The sequence below is a fragment of the Anas platyrhynchos genome, chromosome 1 (assembly GCF_047663525.1).
Source record: "Anas platyrhynchos isolate ZD024472 breed Pekin duck chromosome 1, IASCAAS_PekinDuck_T2T, whole genome shotgun sequence".
NCBI classification, from domain to species: domain Eukaryota; kingdom Metazoa; phylum Chordata; class Aves; order Anseriformes; family Anatidae; genus Anas; species Anas platyrhynchos.
Genome location: NC_092587.1, coordinates 191,995,383 through 192,014,558, shown reverse-complemented (window position 1 = coordinate 192,014,558; position 19,176 = coordinate 191,995,383). Strand labels below are relative to the sequence as shown.

The 19,176-nt window shown below is 38.1% G+C and overlaps 1 protein-coding gene across 6 annotated transcripts in view; it reads right to left on the bottom strand.

The window, feature by feature from the left end:
• Positions 1-19,176, bottom strand: part of PDGFD (platelet derived growth factor D) — a 145,416-nt gene that overhangs the window by 19,613 nt on the left and 106,627 nt on the right. For 4 of the 6 annotated variants that reach the window (XM_038175891.2, XM_038175906.2, XM_027465069.3 and 1 more), the window contains 2 exons: positions 11,816-11,875; positions 6,866-7,067 (listed from right to left, as the gene is read on the bottom strand). In XM_038175891.2, the coding sequence (XP_038031819.1) occupies positions 6,866-7,067; positions 11,816-11,875 (262 nt within the window). The remainder of the gene's footprint in view (positions 1-6,865; positions 7,068-11,815; positions 11,876-19,176) is intronic. The other 2 variants (XM_038175904.2, XM_038175916.2) reach the window with 1 other exon arrangement.

Here is a 19,176-nt window from a genome sequence, read left to right as displayed (position 1 = left end):
TCCCAAACATCAGTCCAGACTAGGGTCACACTGGATAAATAGCAGCACTGCAGAAGACGACTTGGCATCCTGGTAGGCAGCAGGCTGAACATGAATCAGCTGTTTGCTCTTGCAGTGATAGAGGCTGCATGCTGAGCTGCATTAGGAGAAACTTAGGCATAAGGTGAATGTCCCCCTTCATTCAGCTCTTGTGAGGCTCTATCTAGAGTACTGTGTCCAGTTTTGAGCCTCATTCAGCAAAAGGGAAGGATCAACAAACTAGGAGTACAGTGAAGGATGACCGGGATGGTTAAGGAGCTGGTCCACAGCAGCCACAGTGAGGCTGAGGAAACTGGATTTGTTTAGTCTGGAGAGTAGACTATGGGAGGTTCTAACAATTGTCTCCAGCTGTCTAAAAGGAGCTATAGAGAGGATGGAGGCAGACTCTTCTTGGACATGCACAGCAAAAATCACAAGTCGTAGCAAGGGACCTCTAAAGAAATACTAATCACCATAAGGGTGATTGAACACTGGGACAAATTATCCAAAATGTTGTGCACTAGTTGTAAATATTCATAACTAGAGAAGGCCCTAAGTAACCTGTTCTAAATTTGAAGTTGGTCCTGCTCTGGGTAGAGTTTTGGATGAGCTTATCCACAGAGTACCCTTGTATCCAAAATTGTTCTATTAAATGCCAAGATGTCTACATGTTTGCTGTTTTTCCTGAAAAGGTATCGACATCATCAACTATATGAACAGATATGGTTTAAAAAGTCTGATTATGGTCTGCTGTGAAGGCAATATGGATGTGTGGAACTGGATTTTGGGATGACATTCATTACCAGACTATGTTGACAATAGACCAACATTAAACATCATCAGTATGCAGGGAGAGTATAAGGCTTAGAACTTCAAAGACGATAAATGCCTAACTCTCATTGAGGGGATTTACCCACATTATATAGGAAACTGGTGCAGAGACTGCACGGCTCCCTGACTATTCTCCCCTTCAAAAATCTACATCACCTTGGGCTTCTTGCCAAAGGCAAGCAAGCCACTGCCAATCCTGCTGAAATTTCTAACACTTGTACTCTTTTTGGCAGCTAAAGAGATGTACACATGCAAGAGACGTGCACTCATTACTTGCCCCTGCTCATGTTTTTTGCACCAGCAAGTGATGGAACTGCAGCGTGGTACGAGCATTATGTGTCATACATGGGTCCAAAGCTCAGTTCTAGTTTGACTCTCATCCCCTTTCATGTGTGATTTACAGTTTGTAACAAAGGTTGTGCTGCTGTTTTTATTCTGCCTAGACATTTAAAAATTTCTCCTATACATCATGGACTTTCTCGGAGACCTATGAATGTATTATTGCACCCCTTATCCCCAGCATTTGTACTCCTGTGTGTGTCAGAGCTGTGTCAGGTAGTGCAGAAATATTATACAAATGGTCAAAGAAATTCAGAGCAGTGCTGCAGCTGACTGCAGACATGGTGCGGTTGAGCTTGAGTTGGAAAATTCAGTCCCATACATGCAGTAAACAGTTAAATCTTCCACTGATTAAATTACCCAAATACATCAACGCCGATGAAATTATTCTCCATAGAAAATGTTGATCAAACCCTGTGGCTTTTAGTCTTCAGCACACATGGTTAAAGGTAATCAGTGCTCCCCTGCACATGCTTAATAATATCACAATAATCACTATGTTAAATATACCTGAAAACTTTGGGAGCTGCCCAGTTTTTTCTTGCGCGAACTAGGGAAAAGATGCTGTGATTTGGATTTACTACAGAACCACAATGCCAAGATGAATCTACTTGATATGGCAACTATTATTTTAGAAGAATGAGAGATCAGAATTTCAGTGGGATTATAACTGTCTGCATGAAACAATGTTCACAATATATAGGCTTATTATAGACTAGCAAACCAATTATCGGCTGTGGTATGGGTCAAGTAGCAAAATCAGGCCAAACCATCAATGCCGTAAATGGACATAGCTTCATTGAAATCAATGGAACTGAACAGCTTATTCCAGTGATAAATAATATGATGCAAGTTTCACTAGCTTTTTTTAAAAAAAGGGTTTAATAAGAAAAGCTTTCACTGCAGTGGCAAAAAATAATGCCATGTAAAGCATGAGGGAATATCTCATTTATTACAGAGGAGGAAGAATATGGATGTAGATCTGAATTAAGACTATGAAATGAATGAGTGTGTGCTATTTGCATGCAACAGATAAAGCATTTCCTAACTGAGGAAGAGAGGAAGAAGTATACTGTTTTTTTGTGTGTTTTGTTTTTTTTTAAGCATAGGGAATACTTTATATTAGCAGCTACTTGAGAAGGCATTCCATCTAGTCAGAATATTCACATGTGCTATGAATGAGCATGCATTCAGCATTTGTGATGCCTGCACTCCCTGTCTGGTGCACTGAAACTTGCTGGCAGCCATCCCAGAAGCTTTCAAGGAAGAGTACATGGATGTCTGCAGTAATTTATTGGCCACTGTTTGCAAACCCCCGAGAAATGACATTCCTGGGTTCAAATTTTGTTTAACTTCTTCCTAGAGCATTGTAAACAGTAATAATTAAAAGGTATTGTTAAGGACATGGTGCTACTTGCTTGATATTGGGAAACTGTATGGCAGTGGATGGCAGCAACATTCTGTTAAGACTTGTGGTCTCACCTTGCTATTCCCCTTCTAGGGAGCAGTTTGGCTATGCTAGAAAGTGTTTATTTATTTAACTTGTAAAGCTGTCATTGCAGACAGATGTTATTACAAGAATGTCCCACCTGATTAATTCCTTCTGATAGCCAAAGCCTTCCTGCATACTGTTTCTCAAAAAGAAAATGATCTCAGAGGCATGTGTAGTCTTGCTCATTACCAGAATGTATCCACAGATGTTCCTGTTTCCTAGGTCTATTTATGAAAAAAAAAAAAAAAAATTCTAAAGATGACCCTTTTCTTTATGTAACATCCCCTAGACATTTGGATCTAATAAGACACCGATCTTTTTCTTTCTCTTTTCCTTCTTCCTAGATGTTTAAACACAGGTCATTTAACAGGCAGAGTTATCTTTCCTTCTTTGTTTCTTTTCCTTCCTTCCTTCCTTCCTTCCTTCCTTCCTTCCTTCCTTCCTTCCTTCCTTCCTTCCTTCCTTCCTTCCTTCCTTCCTTCCTTCCTTCCTTCCACTTTTCCTCTCTTAAAAAAAAAAAAAAAAAACCTTCTAAAGAATTTTTAATGAGATATAAAACTTCAGAGTGAATAACAAAAGATAAATGCAAACAAGCATGTGGCAAAAGTTAAATGATGTTTAACTGATAGTTGGAACTGTTTACAGCAGTATGTCTGAGGAGCTCTTCTAGTATTAAGCAGATACACTGATGCTTTCAAAAACAAACAAACAAAATAAACAAAACAAAAAAAACACAACTGTTGGATGAACAAATTCCCTTCAAACACTTCTAAATGTTCCTTATGATTCCCTAAAAGAACAGAGACCTATTTGTCTAGAAGTTCAACACAATTGCAGAATATGGCCATTTTCTTTTTTATATGTGTTGGTGTTCTTGCTAAGAACAGTATAAAATAACCCAATAGCTAGTGATAGCCTTTTAGAGAAGTTTTGTATTTGTAACAGCCAAATTACTATGACACTGAGGTCAGCTAAAACATATTACAGCAAATCAAGAGGAATTACTTTAGAAGATATACTTTATTTGGTATGACCTGCTTTTTCCTGAGAATCTAGGATGAGCCTAAGGCTGCATATTCACACTTTCAGAGTTTCTAAAATGCATCAGTGATGAGCAAACCTTTTTGAGTACAGTTAAAACTACTGCAAAGCTTTTTGAAACCTCTACTCTGTCATATTTTCTTGTAGAAGGTGTACACCATAGTTTATAGCTTATACAAGACCTCTCATGTAAGGATTTTGAAAATGCAAGTGTGTATCTTCCCCTTTCTTTTTCTGTCTTTTTATTTTGTCTAGGTATCACTGTGATTCTATATTTACATTCTATACTAGTGTGTTAGTCACTCTGGTGACTAACAGAAAACCTCATTGAACATAAGTAGAATTAAATTTCAAACTTCATGTGGTTATTAACAAGGCACATCTGATAACAGTATCCCACCTGAGTGGTGTAATTAGAATGCAACACATTTAACTAAATAGAGTTGCATCAGTGTTGTAGAGGTATGAGATCAGTTATTGTAGATGGAATAGGGTTATCATATATATAACGATACATTTAATCAACAAAGCCTTCACCTTTAAGGATGTTGCAGGAGGAATCCAGGGAAGGACTGGTCTTATCAATGTCTATAAATGCATGAATGAAGTAAAGAAGATGGAGCCAGAGTCTTCTTTGAAAGGACAAGAGGTATCGGACAAATTGCAACATATGAAAATCTACTTAAATATTTTAAAACAAACAAACAAACAAACACTACTTTGTTGTTGTTGTTGTTCTGAGGGTGGTCAGACACTGCCACAGGTTGTGGAGTCTCTATCCTTGGAGATACTCAAAACTCTACTGGACATGATCCCCAGCAACTTGCTGCAGATGGTCCTACCTTGAGCAGGGAGGTTAGATTAGGCAATCTCTTGATGTACTTTCCCACTTCATCTAACCCATGACTCAGTAGATTTAAGCTTTGCTAAAACACTGTGCTTGTTTCCTTAACTATGATCCTTATCTTCGTGAATTATTGATTGCCAAATTAAGGAAAAAAATACCATTTAAATGTCATTATATATGTCATATATATCTCTGTTATCAGAACTGATATTCAGCAACACTGCCTCTTAAACGCAATTTTCTGGCACAATTTGGTATGGGCAGAGAATTTGATAGGAGTGAGATCATTACCAATTTATTTATATCATTTATATGACCTGTTCTGAAAATATTGTGAAAGGTAGGCAGAGATTACATCAAATTGTTCTAATCTACCTCACAGCTGTTCTAACAAAGGATAAAGAATAAAACCCAAGCTGGAAGTAGAAATAGATATCTGAAATAAATAATGATATAATCTACTGCTCTCTTTACTGCAAGTTTATCTGAGTGCCTATAAACATTCCTCAGAGATCCACAGTGTCTGTGTTTAAAAGCCACCAGGCATTTCTAATTTAAAGACTTGTTAAAGTTATTCGCTACTCCTGACATCATCCAAGAAACAGTCTTTAATCTTTGTCAGAAGTTTATGACTAAAGACAAATTATTAACTGATTTTTTTTTAAAGATTTGAATGTGTTGAGGTACTTTTGTCCAGAGGGCTGCTAATATTTAGGGAATTTGACCTTTTTTTGAAGACAAAAGAAAAACTGTTGTGAAACTTTTTTCTCTCCCCTCCTCCCCGTCCCAGTGTTAATTCCCCCTCCCTCCCCTGTGTTAATTCCTGTAGTTAAAAAAAAAAAAATGAATAAATAAATAAGTAGAATGAAATCTTAACTAAATAAACCAAAAGCATTAAAACAATAATGAAGAAACCCTTATACATCTGAATTTTCTGAGCAGTAACAGAAAATCAAATTGATGCCTATAGCCTATGTCATCAGCCTACATAAGCATCAAATGCTATTTTCTATGTATGTGTTGTCATGTATACATATGGGGTACAAGGCCAAATATGCTCTGAGGATCAAATGACATTTGGAGAGCAGAAAGAGTACAAGATCCAGGTTTCTAATCACCTTTAGTAAAATCAAAACAGTAATTTTATTTCTTCGGTATGCATGTCTATCAGTGCTGAATACAGCCTGGATAGGATACATACTTTTCATGTTTCACAGACCCCTAAAAGAGATCAAACTGATCTCTGATGCTGTTGCAGTCAGGTGATCTTTTCACAAAAGATGGAGTGTTGTGGTTGCCTGAAAATTTTGATGTGCTAAAATGGAGTGAAGTAAAGAGGGCCAACTTTCTTTAGATGGGTTCTCAGGGCTTTTTACAGATTTCTTTAAGTTCTGAACCAAAAGGCAGAGATAGTCAACACATTTTGGAAACTACAGCCTAAGCTGGCTGTGTAACTACTAATATACTGCATGTTCCTGCGGTCATTCTCCTGCACCAAGTTCAAAAGGCATGGGAGAGCCCACTTCTCTGCCACTAGCCTCTTACACACCAAGACAGGATGACCACATGCATACCGACCACTGCTAATGTCATTCTACATCTGCCAACTCATGCCCACCAATGACCTAGGAGAATGACTTTTTATATAGTGTTTCTTTATCGGTATGGTTTTCCTAGCTTACCATCTCTTTGCTCTACCATTTGGTGGATTATTTGAACTAACAGAAGAAAACAAGAAACATAACCCAGAAATGCATACTTTGCTCAATTTCTAAGATGTTAAACCATAGTAATGCTTGCCGCCAACATAATGAAAAACTGTGAGATGCTCACATCCTAAAAAACCAGCTGCACATACAGGTGTCTGCAGCAGATGCTTCCCTAAACACGATGTGATAAAAGTGATTATTTCTCACTCAACAGAGAATAATCCCAAAGCAGGGTATTTAACAGAGGATGATAATGCAGGTAATTAGGAGCCCCATGCCTTAAACATAAAGTAATGTTTAAGAAGGTGAAGCTGAGAACCATCTGCACTTTACTCAAAGGCCTGTGGTTGTGTTTGTGGATTTATCATAATGATAGGCAGTTTTCATACTGATTTCTCAGGTGAGATCCTACTCAGTCAGAAAATGATTAAGGATTAAATGACTTATTCCTAGTTGTAACAGGTGATAGTTTGTCCTATGGCCCCAAAAAGAAAATAGGCATCAGAATCTCATACTTAAGACATTTCTGTGAGGAGTGAAGGAAAAGCCTATTTTTCCTGCAAAATTTATATATTATATCTTTCCTACCTTTGGACTTCCTGTCATGGTAACTTCTGCCTCGATAATGGTGGCCACTGTCTGTGTACAAATTCTCCAGATCTTCTTGCCAGGAGTCTGGATTAAAGTGTTTGAGCAGATCCTCCACCGTGTCAAATGCAGCAATGGTCTGATCCAGTGCTTCTGCTGTGAGCGTAGGGTCAGTCACTGATGGAGAGGGATAGGAGACCCCCTAAGAGTGACATACATCTCAGTGTACTTGGAATAAGTTGCAACACCACTCAAAACAAATGACAATATTATTGTCTTATTTCTGACTGAAACAGGTACTTTGGGCCATCTTTTGAAGTCCTTCGCTCGATCAGGCTGTGTTATGCCTGTGTTTTATTTTGCAAGAAGCAAACAAACTCCTGGTGAAATCCAGGAGGAGATCTGGGGAGAGGCAGTACCACTACTGCTAGATTGTCCACTTTTTCTGTCCTCCAAGGACATGATGGTTTGCACATGTGCAAAGATATTGTGGAAATGCCTTTTGAGACCACAGAATGGAGGTGCCTTGTAGTGCTGGAGTGGTGCCTTCTCATCTCTGCCAGGTCTGTAGGTAAATCTGAAAGAGGCTGATCAGAAACCACAGCAGAGAAAGACAAAGGCAGCAACTTCTCTAGATTTTCTTTCCCTCCTTGGTCAGTTTGGACTACAAATTTGGCTAGGTTAAAGACTTGAAAAGATGGCTCTTTATTCCCAAGAATGAAACCTGTTATGAAATATTGATGAATGTAAATTTTACCACCCTCTTACCAAAACCAAAAGTTACTTAAAAAAAATGAAAACATGGTATCTGGATCTCCACAATGTAGCAATGAATATTGGGATTACCAACAAAGTCATATCCTCACAACAATATCACAATACCACATGGAATATTATTTCTAAGCAGGAAGAGCCGAGTACCACTTTCTGAGCACACTTTGTTCCCTCTGAATTTGTCACACAACTTGAGTTTGAAGAAAGACTGCAGTGATTTCACTTTTACTGGAATTAACTTTAAACATTTTTCATAATCCTTGGTTAGAATCACAGTATTCAGGATCCTGATACCACATTTTTCCTTGTCCAAGCACAAAGCCTCATAATAACTGTGTAAAAGATGCACAAGAAAAACTATTAATGCAGATCTGTTACATTCTGAAGAACCACAATCAAAATAGTTGCTTTTGTCCAATAAAAAGCATAATGTAACACGAGAGTTTTGTTTGGATTATTATTATTATTTTATTCATTTATTTATTTTAAGTTAAGACACTGGGGCAAAGCCCTGGAAAATGAAAGAGCCCTTTTCTATCCTGAAAATCTAGCTCTGAAGTAATGTAGCAGAAACATGCCATTTAAAATTAATGGCCCCGCCAAAATAGTTTTTTGCCTGATCTCCCAAGTAAATACATATGTTAAACCATTAATCTTTGTGGTTAACTTCACTCAGTTGAGTAGCAATGAAAGGCTCAACTCAACTAAGTGAAGTTACTTGCATCTTTGCAGGATTGTGTCCTTCAACGGTGGCTAAAATAGTTTAGAAGTAATAATCTTTTTGTCTTTTCCTCTTAGATATATCACAAAATTTACAATCCTTGATTTTTTACTGCATACATTTGCTGAAAGTATGCTCAATCTAAATCATTATACACAAGAAAGAGAAGAAGTTGAAAACATTACAGTGGCGTGGTCAAGAAAGCATAGCTGCACTTTACTGCTTATTGCCAACAGCACAAGAAGATTCTGAGGGCCACTTGTGCCTGTAATGCCTCTATAGTGCAGTTCTGAGACACAGTGCAGATGGCTCTAAAAATTCATGATCCACTAAAAGGGAAGGCATACCTCAAAGCATCTCTCCTGACTTCTAAGTGGCTCAGAGTACAGACTGACAAAGAGGTGGAAACCCCAGGAGATGAAAAGCTCACACCAGTAAAGTGCTGCAGGATAGACAGTGCTGTTGCTGGGCATCATGCAGTGTACTAATGCAGTCTTTGAGGTTACAAAAGAAAAATACTTTGAAATGCTACTTGTTTATTGAGGAGAGGTAAGGGGAGCTCATGGCTGACCTGTGACTGCAGCCCAACTGGGAAACGCCAGCCCCTGGCTCCCTTTCTAAAGTGAGAGAGGGAGGGAAAAGGTGCAATGGTGCTGAAGAAATAGCAGCACAAAACAATGATCTCCTCCGACAACCCAGTGACAATCAGAAAGGAAATCTGAGTGTATATGAGCATGCTGCTGTCCAGGGATCACCCCACGACATGGATACATCCCCCTTCTCAGCAGTTTAACTAAAGTCTATGTTTCTGAAACAAGAAGGAGGGGTTAACAGACATAGGATGGCAGACAACACGAGTTTTTTTCAGGTGTTCAAATGTGCTTTTCATAACAGAACTGCAGGTCAGGCTGTGAATTTGTAGGGCATGTCAAACTAACACAGACAGCAGGGATTCCCCATTTTCTTTCAGTATAAAAGGCCCTACTTGAGAGATTTGCACAACCTAGTTCGCACACAGAAGAAAGCTTAACTTTTTTTCTCAGTGACAGCCAAATCAAGAGAAATTATTGCAACAGCTCAGAGAACCTACTGGCAGCGACATCATGTGACAAGCCCAAAAGTAACTTCAAAGCTGCCAACCCAACTGCCTCTCTTTTGTCCTGCCAAGAATGAAACACTAGCTGCAGAAGAGCTTGGCTCATTGCAATCTGGCTTCTGAGATCACATCCAAAGAGAGGGCAAGAAGCTGTGAATAGCGAAGATTTTCCATATAATATACCTCTTCTACATTTCTTAAAAGCACTGAGCACATTTTTAATTTCATAAGATTTAAAGCTACCTTTCCTGTTAGTACTCTTATCCATAATTTCTATTGCTTTTCCCCCATTTTTTTATATATTTTCTATCTGTATTGTGAAGCTGGCAGGCTTTTCAATGTGCATCACAGTTATTTGTTGGTCACAATATCACTTCACAAATAATAGAAGCTAACCCAATAAGGATTAATTAATTAATTAATTAATTAATTTTCTGGGTTGGCCATGCTGGGATTAGGACAGAACTATTTGTTTTAGATTTCTGAGAGAAAACAAGAAATATGGTTTTGTCTCTGATATGACCTCAAACAAGGAAGAAAGCCTTTGCTCACCTTAAATTTTCATTCTAAGCATTGCAAGTAATCCAGATCTTAAAATGGGTCTTAATGTTACCTGTGGGTTTCAGTAACAAAATATATCTGTCATGCTACGTTACTATCAGCAGAACAGTATGTCATCTTGCCAGCAACTGACAGGTCCAAGTTTGTCCTTCTGCCCCCTCAGAAGCACATCAGAATCGTTAAACCTTTCTCACTTGAAGAATTTGCATGCTCTCAGACTTTTTGCCTTGATATTTTTGAGAAAAGTTACTCAACCTCTCCACCTTATTTTCCCTGAGGATAAAAAAGGGCTAGTGGGTGCAGTGCACACTAGCATTGTACAGGAGGATGGTATTTTTAATTGGATTGCTGATGGCATGGCAATCAAAGAGACTGGAGTTCTGCTACTGATTTAGCTGTAGGCTTCTTCGTGACAGTGGCCATCAGCGTTCTGCCTGTAATATTGGTACTGAACTTCTCTGCCTCTAACACATTAAAAACAGCTTTTTAGAAATGAAATGTAGAAGATAAAACATTTTTTTTTTTCAACATGAAAAAATACTGGCTTATTTTTTGACATATTGTGACATTATGATGTTAAGGATAATTATCATGGTGTTTACCATATACATGATCTCATTTTCATAGCTACCTGATGAGGGAGCCCTGAGCTTACATTTTCAAACATTAGCCTACCAAATTTTAAAACAAAATATTCTATCAGGCATATTTTTTTTTCCCAATTCTATGTTAGAATGAAAAATTAATTTGTGTCTTTTAGCAAAATTGTCTCTAGTATCTTCTTCTTAGCATACCCAGTATATCTCAGTCCTGCTAACATTGCTACTGAGCACTTGCAGCACAATTAATTCAAGTCTATCATAGCATTTTATCATGAAGGACAAATGTCAGCTGCAAAATCAAGAGTAAATGCAGGTGAGATTGGAATAGACTCTTTTTTGTCACTACAGAATTTTCTCTCTACTCACTGTCTGGCTTGGATACTAATCAGTAGAATTTACCAATATTTTATTTACTGTTCCTCCACTGGCAACTCCTCATAACTACTGATAGGTGCCATCAGTAAACTCTCATCCAAAAATGCTCCAAACATTGTTCTCATTGGTCTCAAGTCTGCTTTGAGCACTTACGTGTTTAAGGAGGAGTTTGTAAGACCTGTGACATGGTCTTCACCAGCCAGAATGGTGCACAGAAAAGGACTGCCCATAATATGAAGTCTGATGATACCTTTCTATTCCCCACAATGTGGACCCAGAATATATCAATGACACAAACTGAGTGTGATGAAAAGAAAAATATTTGTACACTGGACACTGGCTTCCTTCTTTTTTTTTTTTTTTTTTTTTTTTTCCCTGAGTCACATTTCATTGATGAATATGGAGACTTTTAGATACAGTATTATATTACAAACACTTAAAAAATCTCATATTGACAATAAAATGCTAAATCCCTTTTTCTACCAGCCTGCTATAAGTAAAATCTTCTATTTAGGTCAAGACATTTTACCACTGAAAATCCTAAGGTGTTTATATCTTGTATTTTCATCTTGGCAAGACGAATTTGGAAGCAAGAAATGTTTCCAAATGGCTATCTCATGTGGTTACAACACCCGATGGCATATTTTGAATCTTTTCCCTTTAAAAACACAGTGGTTAAAAAGCGTAAGTTTGTTACTCACTTATTTTATCCTCTGCCAAAGGTGAATACATGGCTTCTCTGTGTAGGTACCATAACAGTGATTTGGATTCATGCCATTCTATCAATCTATTCATGGGCAAAATAGTAACAAGCTACTTACTGAGACAGAGCTTGTGACTGACTCCCAGTTGGTTTCTGAGGCTGCATGCTGGAAATCATCCTAAGGGGAAAAACCCACAGGAAAAATCACCGTTAAGGCAATGTCCTGAATTAACTACTGAACCTAAAAATTCTCAGCATTCAATGTCTGTCACCTTTTTGAACCCTATTCCATGAAAGAGGAATTGCCATGTATCATTCCTAAACCTTTCCACAGGATAATGTTACTTGTATTCAGGTTCCTCCCTTGTTCTTTATAAATTAGCTCCTTGTAAGCTTGCTGAGGCAAGGCTAGGTATTATTATTGTTTGTAATATGTAATACGTTTTTCTTTGTAACAGGACCTAACTTCTAACAAGTATTAACCACCTCTGCATGTATACAATCAGAGTGTAATGCTGTTTCCCAAAATGACCCATTCTGGAAAGAATGTGGACCTACCCTGGTATGTCATGGTGAAAAGCATGGTAACATAATCCATTTGAAACGTATTCCTAACATGACTGTACTGCTTTTGGTGCTTGTGCTGAGCAGGACTTGCTCATCTGTGCAGGGCACTGAATGGCACTATGCCCTTTATGTCAACAAACACAGCCACAGTACATTCACATTAGAAGTGTCATATCACAAAAACCCTGAGCTTTTATGATTAATTTGAGCATGGCAATAGGATATATCTAATCTACATGTACCTTTGGACATCTACAAAGCAAACACCTAAGCTAGTCATTCTTTCAATTATAGTCAAGTAAGAGTAGCATTTTTAGGCTGTAAATCCCCTGATCTATTTTAGTTGCCTAATTTGGGATGACAACAATCAGATCCTGAAAATGCTTTTTTTCTTTTCCATTTTCTATAAAGACAGCCCTGGGGTGATTAGCATAGATATAGATTTCAACATTGTAGATATTGACCTGTGGTCAGTTGAATACCAACTCACTTGTCTGACCAGTGACGGGCAATCATTACTTAAATAATGAATAAGCCATTTCTTTAATCTTTTGGCAGATTTACTTATTTCCAACTAGAATAATTAAACTAAGAAAAATGAAGGAAAAAGGCAGCATTAGAGAATGTTTATTTAACATACACATGCAGAGAAATGCTAATGATCAACATGAAAGGGCACATAAAGAAAGCAGACTGAAGTGACAGCATTCCAAGATATTAGTTTCTAATAACAGAATTCATGATGAAAGTGTTCAAGGAAGAAGGATCAATGCCTGGTCTCACTTTACACTGACTCAGTCTCTGTATGCACTTTTTAAGTTAACAACTTAAAAGGGAAAATGGAAGACTAACTACTCAGCTGGTGCTCTCAACACCACATTGGACCATACACATATGTGCATGTTCATTATTTCTTATGAATGCAAAAGAAAAAATTGATCACATATTCTGATAGATTATCAATAAATTTCTCCATTTGTCAAGAAAGAACAGAGCTGCTTTCAGATATGAACTTCATATGCATGGTACTTTACTGTTTTTCATCTGCTATAGAAAAATATTAAAATATCCTAAAAGTCACAAGACTGTTTATTCACTATTGATACTGTTTCTTTTTTTTTTTTCTTCCTTAAAATGTTCTTTTCTCTTAAGCTTGTGGCTCCAAAACTGTAGTAATTGCTTTAGTACTTAAGATTAATAGAAATTAAGTATCAACATCAAACTATACTGTTACTGTTCAGCCTGGAGAAGAGGAGGCTCAGGGGCAACCTTATTGTTCTCTACAGGTACCTTAAAGGAGGCTGTAGCAAGGTGGGGATTGGTCTATTCTCCCACATGCCTCGTGACAGGTCGAGGGGGAATGAGCTAAAGTTGCGCCAGGGGAGTTTTAGGTTGGATATTAGGAAAAACTTCTTTACCAAAAGGGTTGTTAGGCATTGGAATGGGCTGTCCGGGGAAGTGGTCAAGTCACCATTCCTGGAGGTATTTAAAAGACATTTAGATGTAGAGCTTAGTGATATGGTTTACTGGAGGACTGGTTAGTGTTAGGTCAGAGGTTGGACTCGATGATCTTGAGGTCTCTTCCAACCTAGAAATTCTGTGATTCTGTGACTAAGTGAACACTGAAACTGCAGGGTTATTAAAATGTTATTAATTACAGTGGTCTTTTTTTCTAGGAATACAGAAGCAAAAAATTATCTTTGAAATTTTTCCTGCAGGCATTTTATAAAGAGTAAACACATCTACAAATGCTGTGACCAGGTCATAAATAATTCAGGAGTAGTGGGCTACCTTAGCCACATTCTCTACAAATTTGATTGCTCAGTTATTGAGAAGCCATGCTTTGATGTACATGGACATGGATTTTAAAAGCTCATGGATCATCTGGTAGTAGTTGCCAGTTGCAAAATTTGGAAATCTTTTCCTCTCTGTCATTAGGTTCCATTTACCCCTTCCAGAAAAAAAGTGGCATTGAGTTCTGAAGCATTATTTTATAGCAGGAACAATCTGCCTCATTGAATGCCTGGAGGAGACCACAGACAAGGAATAATTTTCTGTTTGAAGTGACGGTCCCCTTGTGTTCTCTAATTGTAGGCATCAAAACAATTTCTTTAGTCTATGATTCTTTGAGAGGCTTGATGCCAGGGAAGCCCTCCAAAACCCTGAGATAGACATGTGTACCACCTGCTTCTTGGATCTCAAACCTGATGACTGCATATTTTGACTCTGTGATTATATTTCATCTGCATAAAGTATTCACAACTAGATGGCTTTGTTCCACCATTACTTAAGGCAGCTGCAGTCATTCTTGGCTTCTTGGAGCTATCAACCTCTACAGTTTGAAGATTATTATTATCTATGGCTTCTGCTTGCAGCTATTTCAAGTAATGATATCAAAGTGATTGTCATCATTGCAAAACTCTCTCCTCCTTCCTCACCTAACAGATCCTGAAGGACAAATCTATTTTCAGTGCTATCTATTCAGTTCAATTCAATTCATACTACCTTGTATATGGAATCAGCACATGATCACTTGGCTTTTCTTTTTCTTCTTTACTTAAAATGACATTAAAACTTTTAGTTAAAACATATAAAAGGCAACATCAACAACAGCAGCAACAACAAACACAACCACATCTTTTTAAACTGAATACTGGAAAAACAGGGTGGCAATAATTTGGCTACCCTGTCTACCCTGACAACAGTGCTTTCATTCGTACATGTGTCATGGTAATTTTACATCATTACACGAGACTTCAGCAAAGCAACGTATTTACTCTACAAGCACCAAAACTACAGGCAAAGCCCCAGGGCTTCCAATCATCTTCTGATAGAAGCTACTTTTATTGGAGAAAAATGACTTCCATACCTCAACTTCCAAAATTACACCACAGCAAGCTAGTCTTCAGAGCTGAATATGTATGGACATTGACATATTGTTCGTGGCTCTGTTTCAGACAAAGATAAGCTACCCTCTCTCCTTCACAGACTGACTTTGTTTGCACCCTGTCTCTGACCATTATCTTCATGAAGTGAGAAGGAGTCACAGTCTTTGTTTAACCAGAAGCTTTCAGAAGTGATGCATAATGGCCACTGCTAAGGATACATGAGCCTGTGGAGACAACACTGGCTGCTGAGGGAGATGGTTTGCATGACCAGGGCTCTGTGACCTGCAGCAGCACAGGATCTGCAAGGCTCGAGCCATGGGGTTTGGCAGGGTCAATGGGAACAGGGAGACATGGGGAAGATGCCAGGGATGAGGCTGGGTCTGGGAAGCTTGCCAGTTTGCGAAGCATGGTGTCCATGACTCACTTTGCTGCACCACAAATCCAGCAATACCTGAGTCCCCACAGCCATGCTGAATTATACCTGGTCCTTGATTTATGGACAGACAATAAGCACTTTATAACATTTCTGTGATTCTTGTTTTTTTATACACTTTATCACTGTAGTCCAGCTTTTTGTTACCTTGGTGCTTGAGATCTTATGAGGCACAAGGCCTGGGATAGGCAATAACTGCCACAGGAAAGGCACAACACACTGGCAGCAATCCCTCCCATGAAAAGAAGCAACCCCAGATCTCTATAAGCTCCTCTCTGAAGTGCTTTTCATAATCTGCAGGCCCCAGGGGTAAATGGATTAAGCTTGCTAAAAGATTGTTTACTTAAGGAAATTAAGGAACTAAGGAAACTAAGGAAAAATGAGCATAATAAAGGAAAAGCGAGCATTAAAATGTTGAAAGTTGAGCTCTGCCTATGTGCAGTTCAACTGCGGTACTTAGATGGCAGATCTTTAAACTACACAACAGAAGTTGCTTCTAGAGGTTTACAGAGAAGTAGGGCTAAGAGATGTACTGAGCCACCAAGCAGGTTCTGCAAAACTAGATCAGAGGTGAAATGGGTCATGCTCAAAGAGTTCCAGTGCAGAAACAAAAGGAAACCTTGATCTAAAACTTAAAACTAAAGGGCTGGGACAGTGGAAGATCTTTAAGAAAAACCTAGGGTAAATTACAAATTGAAGAAAAAGTGATGAAATTACCCTAACATTAAAATTAATAAAAGGAAAATCAATGGTGGCTGTTTTTGAACCATGGTCAACATGCATCTATTTCATTCAGAGCTGAGAACAGACAGTTAGCTGATAAGCAGATAAGCTTGCACTTGTAGTTTGTAGATCAAATTACCCTAAGAAATTATAATAAGGGCATGAGGCTTTTTTTTTTTGTTGTTGTTGTTGTTTTTTTTTCCCTGTAACAAGCATTAGTACCAACGTTTCCTCTGAACACTGAAATTACAGATACTACATTTCAAATATTACATTTTATATAGAAAGCAACAGATATCTCAAGCAAATAAAGACACAAGCTCAGAACACACTGTGTATCAGTGGCAAGAGGCAAAATAAAAGTCATGGTTGCATTAAAATAATGCTGTGACAAATACTCAAGTTTGTACACTTCCACTGATTCACTACAATTTCCTATGCAGTGTACAGTGTACACTCCAATTTCTGTTCTTAAAGACAAATAAAACAATAGAGATGAACACTTTGAAATACCTGTTCCTTTTACCATAATTTCAATCCATCACATTGCTAAATTTCACTTTCCTACCAGAATGATATTTATTACCACTTGTCCTAAGGATGTTGAAAGATAACTACAGCAGGCTACTCACTAGGAACTGAGAGGCTGCATTTTTCTTATCTGCCATGACGGCCAAACAACCACTCTGTACAGTTCTAGTGACCAGGCTTTAAAATAAAAGATGCTGAATTTGGAAAACATGCAATACTGATTATTTGTAATGTGGAAATCATGCTGTGCAATAGAACACTACATGGAGATTGGTGTCTTTCACGGTCAGAGCTAGCATAATGTGGTCTCTCCGGATAACAACCTGTAGTTAGCTCAAGAGGCTGTTACTGATGTTAACATGCTCTTTTCTCTACCAATGCAAGCATTTAACAAAACTGGGTATCTGTAATCCAAAGGCAGTAATAGTCAAACTGGAAGTATGATCATGTCATCACCGAGGAAGCTATTACTGGAACAAATAAGATATGAACAAATAACTTTAACCAGACTGACTTTTTTCTTTCTGTTTCTTGATGTAGTTGTATAAGGCAGACCATCCAAAGCCCCACTGCTTTAAAGTCAGTAACAAAAGGTCAAACAGCCACCAAAATGTCTGATTCCAAATGTGACAGTATGATTCTTGCCCTTTCACAGAAGACATAAATTGAGTTTCTGCAGCCCAATTGCCACTACATATCTGTAACTACAACCTTATTAGTTATGACTAAGTTAACACTAGTGCAAAATGACAGATAAAATCACTCTTGATTTGTTCTGACACATTTACTAGTTACTGAACAGGAAGAACAAGATACTTAAAATTTCAAAAATGTAAGGCTGTAATAATGATTTAGGTTAACTGCAGTTTGATACATTTAAAGTCAAAGTAAAACTGAAGCAGGAAAATACATTTAATAAAAGTTGTGTTCGGTCAATACTTGTCTTCATCCTTCACCTTGTTTTGGAATCAGGCATTGCTGGGTGCCTAGTGTGAGAGTGCCCAAGACACTGACATTTAAATAATCTCTCTAAAAGGTCACACAATACTTGTTGAAATGAGACAATAGCTGTGTCTTTGAAAAATCAGATGTCATTTAGCATCAAATTGCCCATGAGCACCCCTTCTGATGCATACACCCACAAGGGCACAGGACTTCATCACCAAGCTGTGCAAAGCATGCATTAGCTTCAAATTTTTCCTTTTATCATGTAGGCCTGTCTTTAAATCTGGGATTATATATACTATATACATGGGATTCTGCCAGCTAATAGCTACTCTGATGCATACTGTAGCTAAGCAATTGCAAACAAGATATAAATCAACCACCATTCATTACAAATACTCCGTAGTCTCATTTTTACTAGAATAGCAAATTCTACCTGTAAATTTAAACACCAGGACACAGAGCTTGAAATAATCTGTCAAGTCATCACTTCCAAGTGTTAATTATTTCAGGCAATTCCATCATCATAAGCAGCTCACTGTCCATTTTGAACCTAGTTAGGTTTTCTTTCCTCCTTCAAGTTCTCAGATTGGATGGCAGTTTCCAAGCTAAATTTATCTTTATTGCACTTATGTAAGCACCAGCTTTGTCCTTTTCTTCCTCTCCTGAGTGTTCTTCCTGCAGTGCTTCTGAAGAGATGTTACATCTCCTCTCAGCATCCATTTTATTATGCTAAGCAAGCCAAGTTGTTTTGGCTCTCCATGAGAAATGTCCTCTCTACCCTCAGCTGTCCTGTAGCTGTTCCCTGAGCTCAGCTCAAGAAAGATGTGTTCATTCTGTACCACGAGGATGAAATTGTACAAAGTATCCCAGAAAAGTGTACATGGCAGTACTCAGAACTTTTCTGTACACAGAAAAGTTACACAGGAAGTGAAATTACTGCCTCCTTGGTATTTCTATGCCTATTACACACAGAAACTCTTATTTGCTCTGTGATAACCAGTGAGACATCATTTAGCAGCAAATGTTTTTAGTATTAATCTCTATCTGAGTGACCCATGGTTTTATTTATTTATTTATTTATTTATTTTTGTATGGCTGCATTTCACGGAGAACCAGTTCTCTGGTGTTCAAGGTCAACCAGTTTTCCTCCCTGATATTCTGACTTTCCCATTCTTGGGCAATGCACTTCAGCTCTGTGTGTGATGCAAAACTCTTTAAAATGCTACCGTGACAGGCTAGGCTCTTGTCCTTAAGAAAAAAATAAATAAAACCAATCATAAGGCCAACCCTTTAGAATGTCCCTTTAGCAAGCTCTCCCTGGTGCATTCCCCCCTCTTGCATTACAGCACACTGCTTCCCCTTTGCCTTGTGGCACTTTTTTAATTGCCA